The following is a 17,924-nucleotide window of genomic DNA, read 5'->3' as shown; positions in this document are numbered from 1 at the left end:
GAAATTGAATATACGAAATAATTGTTATAACTGAAAAATGTCTTTCATTTTTAATTTTATAATGAGGGCAATTGATTATTTTAAAATCCAATAAATTATTTAGATAATTTCTTTTCATTCAGTGGAAGACAAAAAAAATATTAAGATTTTTTGTTTTCAATTGCATCCCTAGCTATCCAAGTGCATTTTATGTTGTAGTTGAAGGCAAAAAAATAATTTGGACTCCATCCCTCCTCTCTTGCAATGGAAGCCAAAATTTATTTGCCAAAACCATCTTTTTCTTGGAAAAAAGAAAAAAACTGACCCACCATATTAAAGAAAAAAAAGAAAAAAAATGCATCAATTCAAATTTCATGGAAATTTCGAGAACTAAATTTTCTTTTACCTAATTTGCATAATTATTTTTATTAATTGACCATAATTTTTATTTTGCCAAGGTTCATGCATTAAGTTTATTTTTGACAGCTAAACATTTTCATAGAAATTAGGAAAAAGGAAAAATTAATTTAGTCTAATCTAATTTTTCACAAATTTCTTTTTATTTATTTCATTTTTTTTTCACAAAAGAAACAAATAAATCTATTACTTTAATAATTTTTACATTGAATTCAAACATACTAATAAATACCATAGCAAAAAAACATAATAGTTAATAAGTCATCTAAATAATATTAACTTTTACATAATTTTGCCACTACCCCTCTAAACCCAAAGGCCGAAACGCAAAAACCCTCGCTGCTGCCTCAACCCGCGCCGTTTTTCTTCTTCCACTTTCTCTCAAGCTCTGCAGTCTGCAGTAAATCAAAACAATTTAAAAGCTCTTGTTAATCTCAAGACAAACGAAGCTTTGGTTTGATTCTGTAAATGGGAAAGCAGAAGGCGAAACCCCTCCTTACATGTTTCACTCCAGAAGGTGACTACCTCGCCATTTTGTCCCCAGATGGAACCGTCAAGGTATTTCTTTCTATCCCTACCTGTTTTTCCATTTTTTGATGCAGTGGGTTGTTCTTGATATTTCAGAATGTTCGTTTTTTTGGGAGATCTTTTATTGCTCTCGAAATAAATTTAAAATTGTATAAGGAAAGTAATGCTACCCTTGTGATGTTGCAGGACTAATGCTATGTTGCAAATGTATTTTTTTTCTTAGTTTCTCCCTTTGAATATATGATTATCACGAAGTATCCTTTAGGAGGAAAAAAAGCTATGCGTCAGCTTCTTCATGAAGTAGCATATGAAAATGGAAAGAATCCTTGAGCTTGGTAGGGGAAAGAATAGGTTTTGAGGGTTGGTAATTGTAGGGAAATGAATGTAGGTTTTGCGATTTGAACCAGGTTTATGATAGTTGAGATTTGATTGAGAAAATTCGAGGAAATTTTAGTTGACACGCTGGGATTTCTGGATAATGGCAATTGGGTTAGTTAGGTCTGGTTAAATGCTAAAAATGGGAAAGCCTGGGGCTGTACTTGGTTTGAAAGTTGGGGGTTGCTCTGGTCCATATGAGTAGTAAAAGGTAAAAACTTGGTAGTTTTGGTGTTTTATTATTGGTGTAGTAATTTTTTAGGCTGCAAAAGCAAGGGGTCATCTAACACTAAAAAGAGAAGAAACAGGCCCGGTAGTTAGCGAAATTGGGAGTAGGTGTGATATATGACAATAATTACGGGCTAGGTTCTATGTATATTTATATGCTTGAGACCCTTAAGGAGGAAAGTAATAAAAATCGAGCTGCACCAGAAAAAAACCAATGTAAAGGTTGAAAACCAATTGCGATTAGTAGCAGGGCAAGAATCCTTTTGCTAATGGTATAAAAAAACCATGTGCAGGGAGCCAAGCTCTATGTTGATGATATTACTGCATTTTGTCTTTCAAAGGAGTTGCATGGTGAAAATTGGTTTTCATTTATTAAAATGCGACTACTCTGCAAAATATGTACATTTTTGTTTGGTTAATTGCAATTGATATTAAGCAAATGCTTAAGCCAATGTTAAAAGTTCATTGTTTCAAGTCACTGAATTATTAACCTCCTATGTAGCTCATGGGTGAGTAATCTAGATTATGACCTTTGATAAGAGTAATCTAGATTACAACCTTTGCTAAGGAATGGTAGTTGTTTCTTATCAATAATAGCCATTTAAGTATTTACATATACAAGCTATCACTGGGGATTATGTAGCAAAGTAGCAATAATAAAGGTTAAATGAAGAGGAAGGGATACTAAGTTGCTGGTTGCTTTTGGGAATTTATAGCAGCATTATTGTAGGGTAGTTAATAGAAACTGGAAACATGGCTGCTTGTGATTAGATCATTCTTGTATTATGTAATGTACTTTGGATTACACCCTCTTCTTGCTTAAATGTCTGGTCCATCTCAGTTTCATAATGAAAATAATGCATTATTTTGGTCTTTCCTTAGCAGTATAAATTGTTGCCACCTGATTGAAAGCTTAATAATTATTCTTTTCCTCTTATATTGGTGAAAATTCATTGCACTTTTGCAGATCTGGAGCACAAGTACTGGGAGTTTATTAGCAGAGTGGAAGCAGTCAGATGGCAACCCTGCTAATAGTTATTCCTGTATGGCTTGCAGTTTTATCGGAAAGAAGGTGGTGGCATCAGGATCTCTTGATAGCTCTTTTATGTTCTATACTTTTTCCTTAAACTTTACACTTGTTTGTTAATCATTCTTCTATTGTTCATGTGTTGATATTTTAGCATAAAAAGGGGCATGGGACTTGCTTACTAGCTGTTGGGACAAATGAAGGGGACATCTTGGCTATTGATGTCTTAGCTGGTGATAGGAAGTGGACGTCTACTGGTTGCTATCCTAGGTATGATGATAAATTTGTTAAGAATTGCTGTTGCCAAAGTGCTTAAAGTTTCATCATTTACATTTAATTGCACCTTTTTGTGTTTGTCTGTTTGTAGATAGTGAAACTAGGCCCTTGTTCTTATTTATCTTTCTACATAACTTTGAGCAAAACTGCTAAGTATGTGAAATTTCTTTATGGTTATCTTCTTCTAGTAGACGGTTTAACTGATACTGTTCCTTTATTCGTCCAGTGGAATTGCTGGTCTTTCATTCACAAATAAAGGTCATAGTCTGTATGTCATTGGAAGTAATGGAAAGGCATCTGAAATGAAGTCAGAAAATGGAGATTTAATAAGGGAGTTCAAAGCTTCCAAAAGGTCCATCTCTTCTTTGACTTTTTCACAAGGTCAGTAAGTAATGTCATGTTTACTGCTTTGTTACCTTTTTTTTTTTTTTTGTTAATTATTTTTCTATAAACTTTTTAGATGGGAAGTATTTGGCTTTAGCCAGTGGTAAGACCTGTGTTGTGAGCCTGGAAAATGGAAAAGAGCTTCTAAAGTTTCCTGATGAGTTAGTGAGTTACTTAAGTTGTCTCACATATTTGGAGATTTTCCTTGTGTGCTCAAGGCTTTGATGGTTTTCATTATTTTGTTTTTACAGGATTCTGTGCAATATATGTCTATGTCCAATGATGGCAAGACAATTGTTACATCAGGGTTCGGGGAGAAAAATCTTCAAGTCTGGAGTTGTGATTTCAGTTCCAAAATCGTGAGTGGTGGCTTGGTTATTTCAATGCCTCACCCTCCATTAGCTTTTGAATGTAAGAATAATGGTAGTGAAGATGGTGGTTGTGTAATCTTAGCAGTGTCAGAGTCTGGTATCACTTATATCTGGAATTTGGAGACCATTTCCCAGGATGATGTTAAACCAACAAAGATTACTGTAAAACCTGATAAAGCAGAGAGAAACCAGCAGATGAGTGCAAGCTCAAGGAAAAGCCGTACTTCTATTATCTCTGCCAGATTACACGCTCTGGGCATGGGCCAACAAGTTGTTGCCCTAATTGCTTATGGTCCATTAGACTCTCCACAGTTCAGTCTTGTAAATGTTTGCAAAACAGGGGAGAATATTGTTATAAATGCTGTGGATCAGACTGAAACTATTCAAGAAAACATGGCAGCTTTGGTAAAAGGTGGGACATGCAGTTTCTAAAATGCTTTAATAACTCATGATTCTGCAACATTTGCTTATTTCTTAAAGAAAAGAAATGGAGAAAAACTTAAATCTTTTATTTTGAAGGATCAAACTTTCTCTGTTTCTTTTAATTTTCAATAATTTATTTTAAAATTTTGTTAGGCTTACTTTCATTGATTTTTCCCTTTTTGTTTTTTTTGATGATTGTTTGTTGTAGATTTTCTTATCTCCTGAGCTGTTTTTCTATTTATTGGAAAAACTCTTATTTCAACTTTCTTGGGTTCTGAAGAGTGAAGAGCACTTCTGTTATCATTTTTCAATCATAATATTAAGAATTTTTTGTTTCTTGGGTACATATAAAGAAGTCCAAGGGGGGAGAGGGGATTTGAGCCATGGACATTCCCCCTCGTAAGGAGTAACAACTGCTAGACCAAGCCTCGGTTGCTGCTTTTGTGTACTATTTATGATTTCAGGAATCTATTTTATTATTTTTTACTGTTGTTTCATCTGCAAAAAAGGATTTACTTTTGCAGCACTAAGTTGAATTAGGGAAAGGAAAAGGATGATCCACTGAATTTAGTACATTGAAATGATGAGCTTGCTTTCACACAAGTTATTCCAAATTTGTTTATACAGTTGCATTTAAGATCCTTGTGTTGACTAATTCCAAAGTCTAGGTGTTATGAGGCTGAATCTTTTAGTATAGCTATAATATTGAAATTTCCATTATACAAAATGAGCAATAAATCTTTGTTAAGGAAGTTATTAGACCTGCTAAATTGGGTAAATTTTGATATTATTATGTCGTATCCATTTGTTCATGATATAATTCTACCATACACCTAAAGATGTAACATGAATAATGTCATTTAACTTGAATTTATGGGACTGAAGTCTATGGCAAAATTAAGTCCATGTGATCATTATTTCCCATATAGACAGTTCTTTGGTGGAGTGATTGTGCTTATTTGTAGGTGGTATAACCAGAGAAAATTTTGTGGCAGGTCTCCAAGTTCCAGAGTCTGGAGTGGCGGGTGATCCAAATGGCAAACCAAACAAAAAAAGAGCTGCTCCTGATCCAGACCTTGCAACTACAAGAGGCATAAATGATACTGGTGAGGGAGGCTACATAATTGCTTGATTTTACTTCAGGCTCTGGGTCTGATTTTTTATCACATGAATTGATTTTCTTATGAAGCATCTGCTTCTAAATTCTCATGGTTTGTGGGTAAAAATCAAACCATATGCTACCTCGTTTATGCTACCTCTTTTTTTTTATTAAATAATAGTTCTGTGCTACCTCCCCTTTCCCTCTCCCTTCCAGAGGAGCTAATGGCTCAAATAAAACCTGCTTGCCTTCAAGCCTTATTATTATTTTTTTATAAAGAATTAACATCACTTTTATGCATGGATATTGTAAGCACAATATATAAATGTTTAACAACACCCTTGGCTTAGCAGAATAAAATATTAAAATATGATGTATCCTATGCTTCGTGTCTGTGTGCTGTTTGTACTGGAAGGTATTGATTGCAATATTCATAGTTGTATCTTAATCTTTGGATGGATCAACATGTCTTGGACGAAGCATCTTGTGATATGTCTGATGAGGCAATAACAAGAACACAGCATAACATACTGCATTATCTTGTTGTCAATATTATACATGATTTAATACGTATCACGTCTCTACAATAGTTGCTGAAATAAGCCCTTTTTTCTCTGGAGATTTATTCGTTGGTGATTTAGGAACAGGTCATGGAGAGAATGTAGATGGAGTCCTTGTTGATGATGATCCAAATGAGCCTACCATGGGTGAGAAACTTGCGAGTTTAAGTTTAGTAGAAAATGGAAAAAATGAAGCCTGTGGAACGCAAGAAGGAGAAGAATCCTCTCCTCGTGCCAAGCATCCCATTGCAGATTCAGTTAATGTTCTGCTTAAGCAGGCACTGCATGCTGATGATCGCGCACTTCTATTAGATTGCTTATACACCCAAGATGAGAAGGTTGGTTCCTGCAAACAGGTTTTTTATTGATGGAAGTATGCTTGACTTATATATGTAATCTTAAAGCTAATATGACAATATTCTCCTTTTTCAGGTTATTGCAAATTCAATCTCTCAATTGAATCCATCTGATGTTCTCAAGCTTTTACGATCTCTATTATCTATAATTCAATCAAGGTAAAATATTATTATATGTAAGACCAACTGTGAGTTACATTGAAGATACTTGCACTCTTTCTTTTTTCTTACTAGTATAATTGTATGTGAAGTTTAGTATGTACGGTTGACCATGGGGAAAAGAGTGATGTTAACAAGGCCTATTCACTTCCTTTATGGTGGCTTATCAGTTTCTACAAACAGGTGTTATAATAGCAATGCTAATTTGCCTTAGAAAAAAAAAAAAAAAAGAAAGGTGGGGGCCCGGGAACATTTTGTATTTGCTGTCACCCAAATCTGAAATGTACTTCTCCTAAGATTCTACCACACTTGATTCCAACTTGTCTAAACAGCAAGATTTCATTTTTGATAAGCATTGAAGGGTAATTGCAGTCGTTATCCTTTTAGCTATTAGAAGTTTTCATGGTTCCAGGAATCGTTGTTATTCTTTTCTTTTTGTCATTTTTTTTTTTATGTTTCTAATTTTAAGGTAAGTTACTGATTCAGTTTGTAGCATTTAACAATGTTGCTAAGCCAGCTGTTTTTATTAATACTTTGTAAGAATTTTTTTGGTTAAAATCTGGTTTTATCCTTTCAACAAGCAGCACAGACCAAAATGGCTTACGCAAATATTTTTCTGAACTCAGAACAAGACATTAGTTTAACTTGTCCTTTCTTGCAGACTGGTCCCTGAAAGACCATAGGGCCTAATCTTGAACCAAAAACATAAAAATGATGCTGTGATATTTGCAAATTTTCAGGACAGCAAATGAGACAAGTGCCCTTTTTTTTTTTTTTATCTTTAGGTTTAGATAATGTAGTTCTCTTGTTTTTCACAAATAATTTCTTCCAAAGTCTTATCAATCTTATTGGGCTGCTATGTTTCTAATTCACTGCAGGGGTGCAGTATTGGCGTGTGCCCTCCCTTGGATAAAAAGTTTACTTCTTCAACATGCTAGTGGAATTATGTCCCAGGAATCCTCTCTGCTTGCCCTTAACTCTTTGTATCAGGTCAGATAGGGAGTCTTCATTGTGGGTGATTTTTTTTTTAATAAATCATAACTTGGATCTTATACTGGCTAACTTTGATATCATAATGTGAATGCTTGTTTTTTGTGCAGCTTATTGAATCTAGAGTCTCAACTTTTGAATCAGCTCTTCAAATATCAAGTTGCTTAGACTTCCTTTATGCAGGGGTATGTGTTATGTTAAAGTTTGTTTCTGGTGAAAATTTTGCAAGTGAATTTATGACTTATAGAGTATTGTTACTTTTCTCAATTTCTATGACAGATTGTTGAGGATGAGTTCGACGAGAATGCCACAATCCCAGTAATATTTGAGGACAAGGATGAAAGTGACGAGGAGGAATCAGAAGATGCAATGGAAACTGATCATCAAGAGAACGAAAATGAGGAAGCACTTGATGAAGCATTTGATGGTGTCAGTGATTTTGAAGGAATTGATGATATGAGTGACTGACTGACGGGTAATTACGACTGCTTTGGCCTCCTTCCATCTTTCAACCTTGGAAACAGAAGAAAAGCAATGAGTTTCGAGACAATGACACTTGTTTCTCATTGCAAAATATACCAGACAGTTTATCAAAGATCAGCAAGAAGGATCATCCCAGAAATGTTGTTAAATCAGAGAAGATGAATCTAATTGAGGGTTTAGATTTTTGCCGGTTCCAAGTGTACGCCAGGAAAGCACAGATACATGTAACATGTAAGAGAAACGATTGATACAACTTTGCAGTTACTGTTGCTATACCTGGATTTACTTATTTTACTTTATTTTTCTATTTTCGAACAAATAGTGGAAAACTCATTGTCATTTTCGATTTTAGTTTCTTTTCTGAATTTTATTTTTTATTTTTAAGAGTTTGGCGGAAACTTTATTTTAGAATATTTTTATATATTGTTATAGATGTAATGGTTCTTTATATATATAAACATTAAATGCAGAAATTGAAAGTTGATAAAATGATTTTAAAATAAATTACAAGGGTACCATTTTATTTAAATTGTTTTCACTTAAAGACGAGCGATAGCAAATACAAAATCCTTAATATTTTGGTAGCATATAATGTTTATTAAAATGATAATATATGGCATCTGTTCCTAAACCTAATTTTTAACTCTTCTTTTCGTTTTCTTTTCCATAATTTAACAAAGAAATCAGAACTTATGCAAATACCTCGGCAATTATTTGTAAAGTACTAATTTTTTGGTTCTAGACAAATTATACATAAAATTGTATAAGATCTAAGTGTCAAGCTACCTTCTCAAAGCATGAAGGTTATTTGTAAGTACTAATATTTTTAATTTCATTTTAAAATATCGGATTTTAACAAAATATTTCAAAGATTAGTTAAACTTAATTAAATGTGAAATTGTTTTATTTAAGTAGCATATGCAATTTTATGAGAGTATGTTTATCATTATAAATAGACATTATGGATTTGTTGTTAATAAAAAATCTATATGATCATAAAATTTTTATCAAACTATTATTAGAAAATTAGATAAAAAAACAAAAGATTAAGAAAGTAAAATGACTTTACAGCGCATCGAACCTTTTCATTTTTTTTAAGATTTTAATATGGTTTTAAGATACAATAAAAATTTAAACACTTCAAGTAAAACAGTAAAAAATGATTGTATGAGAGTTCTTTTATATAATTTTACTTTCCTTTTGTTATTTTGTCTAATTTTTATTTGTATTTTAGTTTTTGTTTTTCCATTATTTTTTTTATCAAAAAAATAAAAACAAAAATCTTAATTTTCAACTAGCTGGAGTAATGATAACGTAGCATGCTCTAACTAGTTAATGTTTGGAATAAGGTTGCAACTTGTAAGTGATGACAATAAAGCTTTATTTGGCAGGATAGATGAAAATGAATGAGGATGGAAACATTTTTAATAATTATATCTAAGATTATATATCTAAAATTATATAACTAAGATTATACCAAACTTTTAATGAAATAATCCCCAATATTAATATTCATTACCATATCATGTACATCTTGGATAAAAGATCCATGCAAGTTCAAGAATGCCAAGGTAATTTCCAATGATTTGGCTAGAGGTACCAGACCTGCTACGAGTAGTGTTCATTTGCCAATCTTTTACCGTGCCATTATTACTATAATAATTTGTGTTATATATATATATATATATATATATATATATATATATATATAAAGCGCTCAAGAAAAGGAAATAATTGACCATAATTCCCTCTATATGGTTATGCTTATTGTTAGACGTAAGAATTCTCTGCCAAATGTAGGCCGAGGGTTCATCGATCTCTCTTGACCGAGCAATTATATTCCAACCATTGTTGTACTAAGTTCCCTGTTCAACTGGGACTCATTGTAACGTGCCAAGTGTTGGTGAATGCTTGGATTAACGTTGCTGATGACAAAAATAGGGCACATTTCCTGCCTATAAATTTCTTCGTGATCGCTTGAGATTTAAGACTATAATTTTTTAAGCTGTGATCGATTAAAAAAAATGTCAAGCCAAAGTACTTCTCAGAATGTTGCAAACATGGCTGGTGAAATGACTGGTCAAGCTCAGGTAACAATTATATTTCTTATCAAAAAGCATTAATTGTTGTTAGGTTATCTAGATGATGAACAATGTCAAAAATGAAATTGTGGCAATGGGTTCTTTTTATATTTGACTTTCATGAATCAGACAATGAATTGAATAGCCTGATATATCTTAATTTTCCTTGTACAGCTCAAGAGGGATGAGATGATGAATCAGGCATCCCAAGGGCAGGCCACCAACTCTCAGTCTTCTAATGATCAGAAGTCTACTTATACTTCCCAGGCCACCAACTTCCTTCAGCAGGCATCACCCAGTTTCTTTTGTTTCTATTCCAAATTTAATTTAGATGTTGCTTTTAGTTAAAACAATGTATAATGATTTTGTTCTTCCCTTCTTTGGGATATTAATTAATTAATTAATTCTTTGTTCTTCTTTTTTTTCAATCTGTTTGGTGCAGACAGGAGAGCAAGTGAAGAACATGGCACAAGGAGCAGCTGATGCCGTAAAGAACACTTTGGGAATGAACAGTACTGATAATACCTCTGATGCCCCCAACCCAAGCCCCAGCACCAACCATCCAAGCAACCCATCTCCCAGGACTTGAAGCTAGCGTTTCCACAAAGCGTTTCTGTTTTGCTTTGGTCATTTGCTATTCAATTTACTATTTTTCATTTGATATGTAAGAGCTAGGGTTGTCATCTATCCTGTTGTCTCTAATGTTCGTTAAAGTTTAAATGGATGCAATCAACTTTTGAGTGATTTTGAACTCAATTAATTTCATTTGTTTTTGAAACAAGAAAATTCAAAGTTGAAACTTCATTTAAAAGATGTCCTGTGATTATAATAAACAAAACAATTACTTTCGTCCATAACATATAGGTTAATTTGAATCCAAAACTATATATTGGAATAATTTTTCTCCTTTCTATATTTAGGATTGATCAAGATTATATCCTCTAAATATTTTTGGGATAATTAATGAGAATAAAAAATTTCTAATTAACTTTGCCCATGGCATGCCCCTGGTGAGGGATATATATCACAAAGGAAATTCTTTTATTTATAAACTTCATCTTCAGCTTGAGCTTCAATAGGGGTCTCCGCCGCATGCGGGATTTTACAGGGAATTGGATTAAGAGGTTTTTACCTTAATATAGAAATGATAAACGACATTTAAAAAAAATCGTAATGAATAATCATGTGCATTTTTATCAAATCAAAAGATTCTCCATATCTGTATTTATTTATACATATAAAGATAATTAATACAATATTATAAAATATTTAATTTCTTAAAAAAATCTTTTTAGTTGCACGATTTAATTTACATAAAATATTTGTTTAGATTTATTTTGATGAACTGGATTATAAATATTTAAGAAAATGTTATTTTAAAAATTTTGGTAATTAAATTTTATTTAGCAAAAAAAGAATTTATTTTTTATTAAAATTTAAAAGTTCATTTGAATGTTCTTCATTTTGTAATTAGCATCGTTAAATTCGACCAAAAATTAACATTGTCGAGAGTCAACCAAAATTATTAAAATAATTATTGGTCTCACTCCAAAAAGTTTTCATTGGTTGACCCAATTGATACCTCAAAAGATACGTTAGTTTCAACAGTTCATTAAAGCCCATTTAGACTCATTAAAATATTATAAAAATATTTTTTATTAACATTTGATTTTTTAATTATATTTGAATTAAAATTAATAAAAATTAGTTATTTAATACCTAATAAAATAGATACACATGCCGACTTCGAGCTTGAAAAATCTATGCCAAGGCCTGATCCGGATTGGGCTGCAGTCCGGCGGTGGACAGGTTTAATCCGTGGCACGAAAAGGATGTCATGTATAAGAATCCAACGGTCTAGATTTTATGGCTGTACACAAAAGAATTATAACGGATTGTAGTCTATCCCCCCTTTATTCTTTCCTGTCCAGCAAGATCCATCGGCCCCCAAAAAAGATCTCCTTCAGAGAAGAACTGAAAATCTTCTGATCTTCTTTCTTAGAGAGACCGAAACAGACCCAAGATAAAAACATATAGTTTTTTTAGAAAAGATTGGGTCTGCTGTATTGATAAAGAGAATGTCTTTAACATGTGTGAAAATGTCTGAGGATGTTTGGTTAACTTGTCTTACGCATGCATTGTCTACTGAAACTGAAGAGATCATGGGTCTTCTTCTCGGAGATATTGAGGTTTGTTTTCTTATATAATCTTTTTTTTTTCTTTAAACCCATATCTCAAAATCCTTTTTTTTTTTGTGTTTTGTTTTTTACTTTAAATTGTGGGTTTATTTTGTAATGTAATTTGTATATGGTGCTGATGTTGATAGGGGGATTAATGTTGAAATTTTTCGGATTTTTTGAATTGTTAGCTGAATTGGGTTATTGGATTTTTGGTTGAAGTTTGATTATGTTCTTCCAAATTATACTCTTTTTATTTATATGCTATGGGTTATGCTTGAATTCAAGTTTTATCCTTTTCCTTCGCTTTATAAGTAAGATCAGAACTGAAGTTGCAAATACTATGCTCTTTATTTATATGTTGCAGCTTTTATTTGATTTCAAAGCTTATCTTTTTATCTTTTTCCTCATGAAATTCTGTGCTTGTACGTAGATTGATACTTTTCCCTGATTCCATATAGATTCGGTGTTGTAATTATTACTTCATTCCTTTTCAATAGAATTATAAAGTTACTATTTTTGAAAGTTCTTGCTTTGATTCAATTGCAGGTGGGTTTTTCATGTTTTAGGTGCTTCTTCGTAGTCCTTTGGTTCTGGTTTTCTTCTGCTTTTCCTTTTGAAAAAAAAGTTCAAGTTGATTAATATGTCTTCTTTGTCTCACTTAAAGTATGAATCTGTAAATTAACAATGTAGTCATGTTACTATTGGAGCCTCAGATTCTTTGTTGGAGATGCTGAGAAGTAGTTTACATCTTAGGCATTTTGTTTGTTTACTGAATTGTATGTTTTACAAATTCTAGTTCAGTTTGGCTACTGCAGATAAACTAAAGAAGTTCACACCACACTCTTTCTTTTTTTCTTTTTAGGTTGAGAATACTTTACTCTTTCTTTTGAGCTTATTTAAATGCTTGTTCTTTTTTTTTTTTTTTTTTTCGATACTAACGAGGACAATCTAGTTCTGGCATTATTGTTAAACGTTAGAAAATGCATGTTTGATGTATTTCACAAAAGCAATGTTAGAAGTGCGTCTACCTTTTCTTCATTTTGACTTTGTGGATCTTTGCATCTGATGAGCATTTTTACTAAAATAAAGTATTAGGAACTTGAATCTCTTTGTACAGGAAATAACTGATGAATGATGATAAATCTGGTATTTTCAATTCTTGCTTTCCTACCAAAGAGTATAGCAGAGCTGTAGTATGATGATTTTGCATTGGTCTTTTATTACTCTGTTTTTCACTTATATGACTCAGTTATGATGCTTTGTTCTCTTCTTGCAAATTTCAGTACTCAAAAGATGGAAATGTCACTGCATTGATATGGGGAGCATCACCACAATCACGATCTGATCGGCGGAAGGACCGAGTTGAGACAAATCCTGAACAATTGGCAGCTGCCTCAGCTCAAGCTGATATATCCTTAATCTTTCTGCATTTATTTCTTTGTTGTTAAAATAAATTGTTGTTCTGATGCATAGTGACATGTTCAAGATTGTTAGTTTTGTTGTGAAATTAACTTCAAGGCACAGAATGACTGCGTCAACTGGCAGAACAACAAGAGTGATCGGGTGGTACCATTCGCATCCCCATATTACAGTTCTTCCTTCTCATGTTGGTAAGTATTGAACGATTAGTTTTCTTTTGTAAAATTTAATTTACTGCTCTAGCTTTTTGCTAAGAAAAATATATTAGTCGGTTTGAAGCTCTATATCGAAATAAGTTGGGAGAATTATGTGATCTTTTTGTTCCCTTTTTACCTCTGTGGATTGACAACAACATTTATTACAGCACTTCAATTTTGTGTGCTGTTTTCTTTTAGTTTTTACTGAATTTTCACGTCATGTACTAATATCTTTGCAAATCCTAAGTTGTGTTTGTTGTCTACTTCAGCCAATTTATTAATTTCATGTATAATGAATCATTGAATGGATGAGTGCTTAGACATTTTTCATGTCTAAGTTATGCAATTTCAGGCACACTCTCCTATATTTACTGTTGGCTGCATTTTAAATTTACTCCTTTGGATGCAAATTAAGATTTTCAATTTTTTTGTTCTCTGTAACTTTCAACCTTGCGAGTGTGGAACCACATCCTTAAAATTTGAACCTGTGACATTGTGTAGCTGAGCTAAGAGTGCTTGCTTATTGTGATAACAAGTCTGTGAAGAAGAGGATTCTTCATTATGTAGGCACAGTTGGATTTTGAAGTATTGAACCGAACTTATTGGTCATTTCTTTTAACTTAAGACTACTTTTAGTTATTTCTTCTTAGATAGGTATATATTTATGATTGGTTGCTGGACATTTAAAATATCTTCCACCCCCTACCTTCTGCAGATGTGCGGACTCAGGCAATGTATCAACTACTAGATTCTGGATTTATTGGGCTTATATTTTCTTGTTTTAGTGAAGATACAAACAAGGTTAGTGCTTCATGCATGCTAAACCAAATCTAATCTTATAGAAGTGTTTGTTAACCCTGGAAAGCTCAAAACAGACTTGTGATAATTTCAGGTGGGAAGAATCCAAGTCATTGCTTTTCAGTCGTCAGATGGGAAGCAGAGTCATATATCAGGACCTATTGCTTTATCTCCTATGAATAGAAGCTCAGTTATTGATCTTGAATCATCTTTAAGTTCTTCCGAAAATGCATTGATGACATCTGGATCTGCAAAAGTAGATAGTCCTATGCAAGACACAGGTGATTCCAGATTAATTCAAGGATCTAGTAAGGTACAAGTTCTGATTATCAAAGTTAAAATTTGTCATATATCTTGTTACCATGTTAGGGCTCTTAAACCAGAAAAAGTAAGAAGGAAATAGGGAATGTTTTAGGTGATGGAATGGAACATATTTATCTATTATGCTGCATGGATTTTAGTTCGCATAAAAGGAGGTGGTTCATTAGATATGTTGTTACTTTGCTTAACTTGTCTCTAATATATGATATAGCCTTTTCATTCTTAGCGGTCTCTCTAATTTCCTCACTAAGAATGTTTCTATGCAACAGTGTTTTCTTATAGGAAAACACTGGGCCGTTCCTGCTGTTAATGTCTTCTTTGAGAAAGCTTACAACAGAAAACAACAAACTGAGCCTTTTCTCAGTATTTAGGATCAGCTGTATAGATAATATTGCACTGTTATACTGTATTTAAGATCATATCCTCCCATAAGGTCAATAAAACCAAGTGTTTTTCTTTCTTCTATGTGGGAGAAAGCTTAATAGAATTATATTTATTTGCTTGAAAACTAAAAATGGTGCCTAAGGAATTGAATATTAATATCTTGTCTGTATGTTTGCTGGGGAATAGAAAATTATGAATGTAATGCAATAGATTCTGCTTTTTAACTATGATAGCGGTTTTTGCTCCTTTTGGATCATGTATCCTAGGTAAGATATGACAGTCTTGTTGATCATTTGTTACTAATCTGGTGAAAGTGGGTTGAGTATCTATAAAAATGAGTTTTATATAGTGGTAAACATTCTTAAGTTTGTACTTGTACTTATTATTTGCTTCATGCTTTTATGCTCCACATGATATTATATGCTTTTCTTCCTTATGGTTCTCTTTCAATTGTTTGTGCATATGGAATTTGACTAGGGGGGGGGACGATCTGTAGACTTAGGAGGTTTCTTTGCTGATGCTGATGCCAACTATCTAGGGCGAGAGCAAAGCGGAGGAAACTATAATAACAATAGTATACAGCATGCTGTTGTTGATGTTGACCCCATGGATATGTCAGAAAGCATGCAAGAAGCCATGCACCGCTCGAATTTGGACATGAGGTATATACTTGATCTCATGATACTTTTTTTTTGGGAATTGGCACTAACAGCTCTTGGATTTGAAGGAGATCATTTGGCATGCATATGCTCAAACACAGAAACATGCATGCATGTGTGTTTCCGCATATGCCTACACTTGCATGGATATATATCTTTCTGGTGCATTTTCATGTACTAATCAACCATGTCTAACCTATTTGAAGTTGTTAGGAACTGTCAACTTGAGATAATCGTTGCCTTTTTGTTTGTTGACAGTGGTGCAGAGTATGTCAGGAAAGAAATTCCTCTTCATGTTTTGCCAACATCATCTCTTGTTCATCTTGACTCACCATTAAAGTCATTTACGGATTTACAACATGTACTATATGAAGAGGAGCGGGCAGCATATAACCAGGCCATCTTGCAAAATATGAGGTTTTATTTAATAGGCATTTTTTAACCATTCATTGGTATTTCTATTTTCCTACTGTAACTTATCATTTATATCTTATTCTAACTTGCTTCATTTGACTCAGAGATGGCAAAGTGCATCCACTTTCTTTCATCCATCACACATCTACATATCAGGCTTCCATGTGCAAGTTAATTGAATATTGGTTAGAACAGATGCAGACCTCTCTCATTATTTATGATTGTATTTATGTTTGTACTCATGTTCTTTCTTATTAATTTGCAGTTTAAGTCCTGCCATCATTGCACTTCAGGATCGATTAAAAGAGAATGAAATTCGGGTACAGAATTAAATTAAATTGTTTGATATAGCAGCAGGTTCTCTTAATTTTAAGTACTTAAGATAAAAGTTACATTTACTTTTGGAGTGGCCGAAGTTCCAATAGTTGGTGTTGCCAACTCCATTTGTCAATTTTGTTTAGACTTGTCCAGATTACTTCTCTGATTTATACACTGTGGATATGGGTGTTGCTTTCCATTTTTTATGGAAAAGGCATGCTTGGTGGCATTTGATATGTGCTATTTCATTGGATCTTGAATACAGACACAATCAATGCTATATTTCTCTTCGGTGGTATATGATATCATCAAAGTCTTTCTCATCTAAAATCTACTTTGGAGACTTGACAACTTCTGTTAAAACAGTTAGCAATGCTGACCGACGAAGCTAAGACTTTGGAGACTGAAGCCTTAAAGGGGAGTGGACCAAGTTCTCCTCATAATGCTTCATCTCATGGATTCCGAGGAAGTGCTTTGGCTGGCCAGAGAGACTTGCATAATTCAGCTGAGACCATCAGCATGAGGACATTTTCTGGTCCTGGGAGCCGAAGCAGAAAACGATCTTAATAAAATTTCTGGACCAATCCTCTTCTCAATGCAATTTGTGAGTAATAAATGTGCCTGTTCCATTAGTTGTGCCCTTAATTTATTTCTTCTTTGCTCTTTATATTGCATAGATACCCATGCTGTTTAGAGAATGTAAAATTTCAGACTAGCATGTTGTTTTGCTGGTGTTTCAGACTTTCTTTCAACTTGTCTATTAGATTTAAGATTAGAACCCAAAATGATGTTAACGATATTGATATGTTTTCTCTTTGGGATAGCATGTTTCTTATTATAAAAGAAATGAAGAAATTGGGTCATCAGTTATAGATCATAAATTGAATTATGTTGCTGAATTCAATCTCAAAATGTTACATATGTTTTCTCCAACTAATGATCATTGCTTCTCATTTGAACCCGTTCTCAGGTTGAATATGTTTCCGGGTTTATCTGAGGAACTTCTGCAACTTGGTCGTTGGTGATCAAGTTCAAGACTGTTTTAGAGGCAATACCACGAAGAGAACTTAGAGATTGTTGTTTTTGTGGTATTTCCAAAAGGAGACTCCCGAAGAAACTAGATGATTGGGTTTGGGATGAGTCTTCGAGGAATCAATGGTATTGTACATAATCATGTTTCTCTGGGACCTTGCAGTACTTTTGTGGAGTTATATTTTGATCGGGGGATTGCATTAAGTAATGGTAGCCCCCCTTTTTATGCTCATTTTTCATGTATGGGCAGAACATTCAGTATGTGTGAGATATTTATAAGTGTTTCGCTAACGAGTGCTTAGCTCTTGAGACACATTTTTTAAAGATGATTAAGATACTAGTTATACTAATATTTTTGTGTTAAAATTTCCTTTCCATTATGCTTCTCATTGAGGGTCCAAGTGTCCGTATATTCAGCATCCTCGAAAGCAAAAAATACACACCGAAGTTACTTCTCAAACAATGG

At 33.2% G+C, this 17,924-nt stretch overlaps 3 protein-coding genes across 7 annotated transcripts; all 3 read left to right on the top strand.

Annotated features, from left to right (window-relative positions):
- The first annotated feature begins 696 nt into the window (after window positions 1-696).
- On the top strand, window positions 697-8,039 carry LOC111274112 (uncharacterized). Of its 4 annotated transcripts, none has more exons than XM_089755464.1 (12): window positions 697-954; window positions 2,495-2,599; window positions 2,709-2,824; window positions 3,057-3,211; window positions 3,291-3,379; window positions 3,466-3,997; window positions 5,004-5,114; window positions 5,755-6,005; window positions 6,100-6,182; window positions 7,061-7,172; window positions 7,283-7,357; window positions 7,452-8,039. In XM_089755464.1, exons 1-12 carry the CDS (start codon window positions 865-867, stop codon window positions 7,638-7,640), a joined length of 1,908 nt encoding a protein of 635 aa, XP_089611590.1. In that variant the 5' UTR covers window positions 697-864; the 3' UTR covers window positions 7,641-8,039. The 4 variants fall into 4 exon arrangements, with proteins under 4 accessions (XP_089611590.1, XP_089611589.1, XP_089611588.1 ...); XM_089755463.1 differs by having other exon boundaries at window positions 5,749-6,005; XM_089755462.1 differs by having other exon boundaries at window positions 5,728-6,005.
- A 1,575-nt stretch (window positions 8,040-9,614) lies between these two features.
- LOC111274111 (uncharacterized) lies at window positions 9,615-10,510 on the top strand. Its single transcript, XM_022858762.2, has 3 exons — window positions 9,615-9,745; window positions 9,911-10,024; window positions 10,179-10,510. Exons 1-3 carry the CDS (start codon window positions 9,680-9,682, stop codon window positions 10,323-10,325), a joined length of 327 nt encoding a protein of 108 aa, XP_022714497.2. The 5' UTR covers window positions 9,615-9,679; the 3' UTR covers window positions 10,326-10,510.
- Window positions 10,511-11,541: 1,031 nt separating this feature from the next.
- Window positions 11,542-17,808, top strand: LOC111274460 (uncharacterized). 2 transcript variants are annotated; one of them, XM_089755473.1, is made up of 11 exons: window positions 11,542-11,925; window positions 13,200-13,326; window positions 13,440-13,526; window positions 14,248-14,333; window positions 14,425-14,643; window positions 15,513-15,697; window positions 15,908-16,111; window positions 16,213-16,293; window positions 16,374-16,428; window positions 16,793-17,030; window positions 17,397-17,808. In XM_089755473.1, exons 1-10 carry the CDS (start codon window positions 11,815-11,817, stop codon window positions 16,991-16,993), a joined length of 1,356 nt encoding a protein of 451 aa, XP_089611599.1. In that variant the 5' UTR covers window positions 11,542-11,814; the 3' UTR covers window positions 16,994-17,030; window positions 17,397-17,808. The 2 variants fall into 2 exon arrangements, with proteins under 2 accessions (XP_089611599.1, XP_089611600.1); XM_089755474.1 differs by having other exon boundaries at window positions 11,570-11,925; window positions 15,953-16,111.
- The last annotated feature ends 116 nt before the right edge of the window (window positions 17,809-17,924 follow it).

The sequence above is a fragment of the Durio zibethinus genome, chromosome 26 (genome assembly GCF_047325235.1).
Source record: "Durio zibethinus cultivar Kanyao isolate XHJ-2024 chromosome 26, ASM4732523v1, whole genome shotgun sequence".
Classification (NCBI taxonomy): Eukaryota; Viridiplantae; Streptophyta; class Magnoliopsida; order Malvales; family Malvaceae; genus Durio; species Durio zibethinus.
Note: the sequence above shows the minus strand (reverse complement) of the source record. Positions and strands in the feature narration are given on the sequence as shown.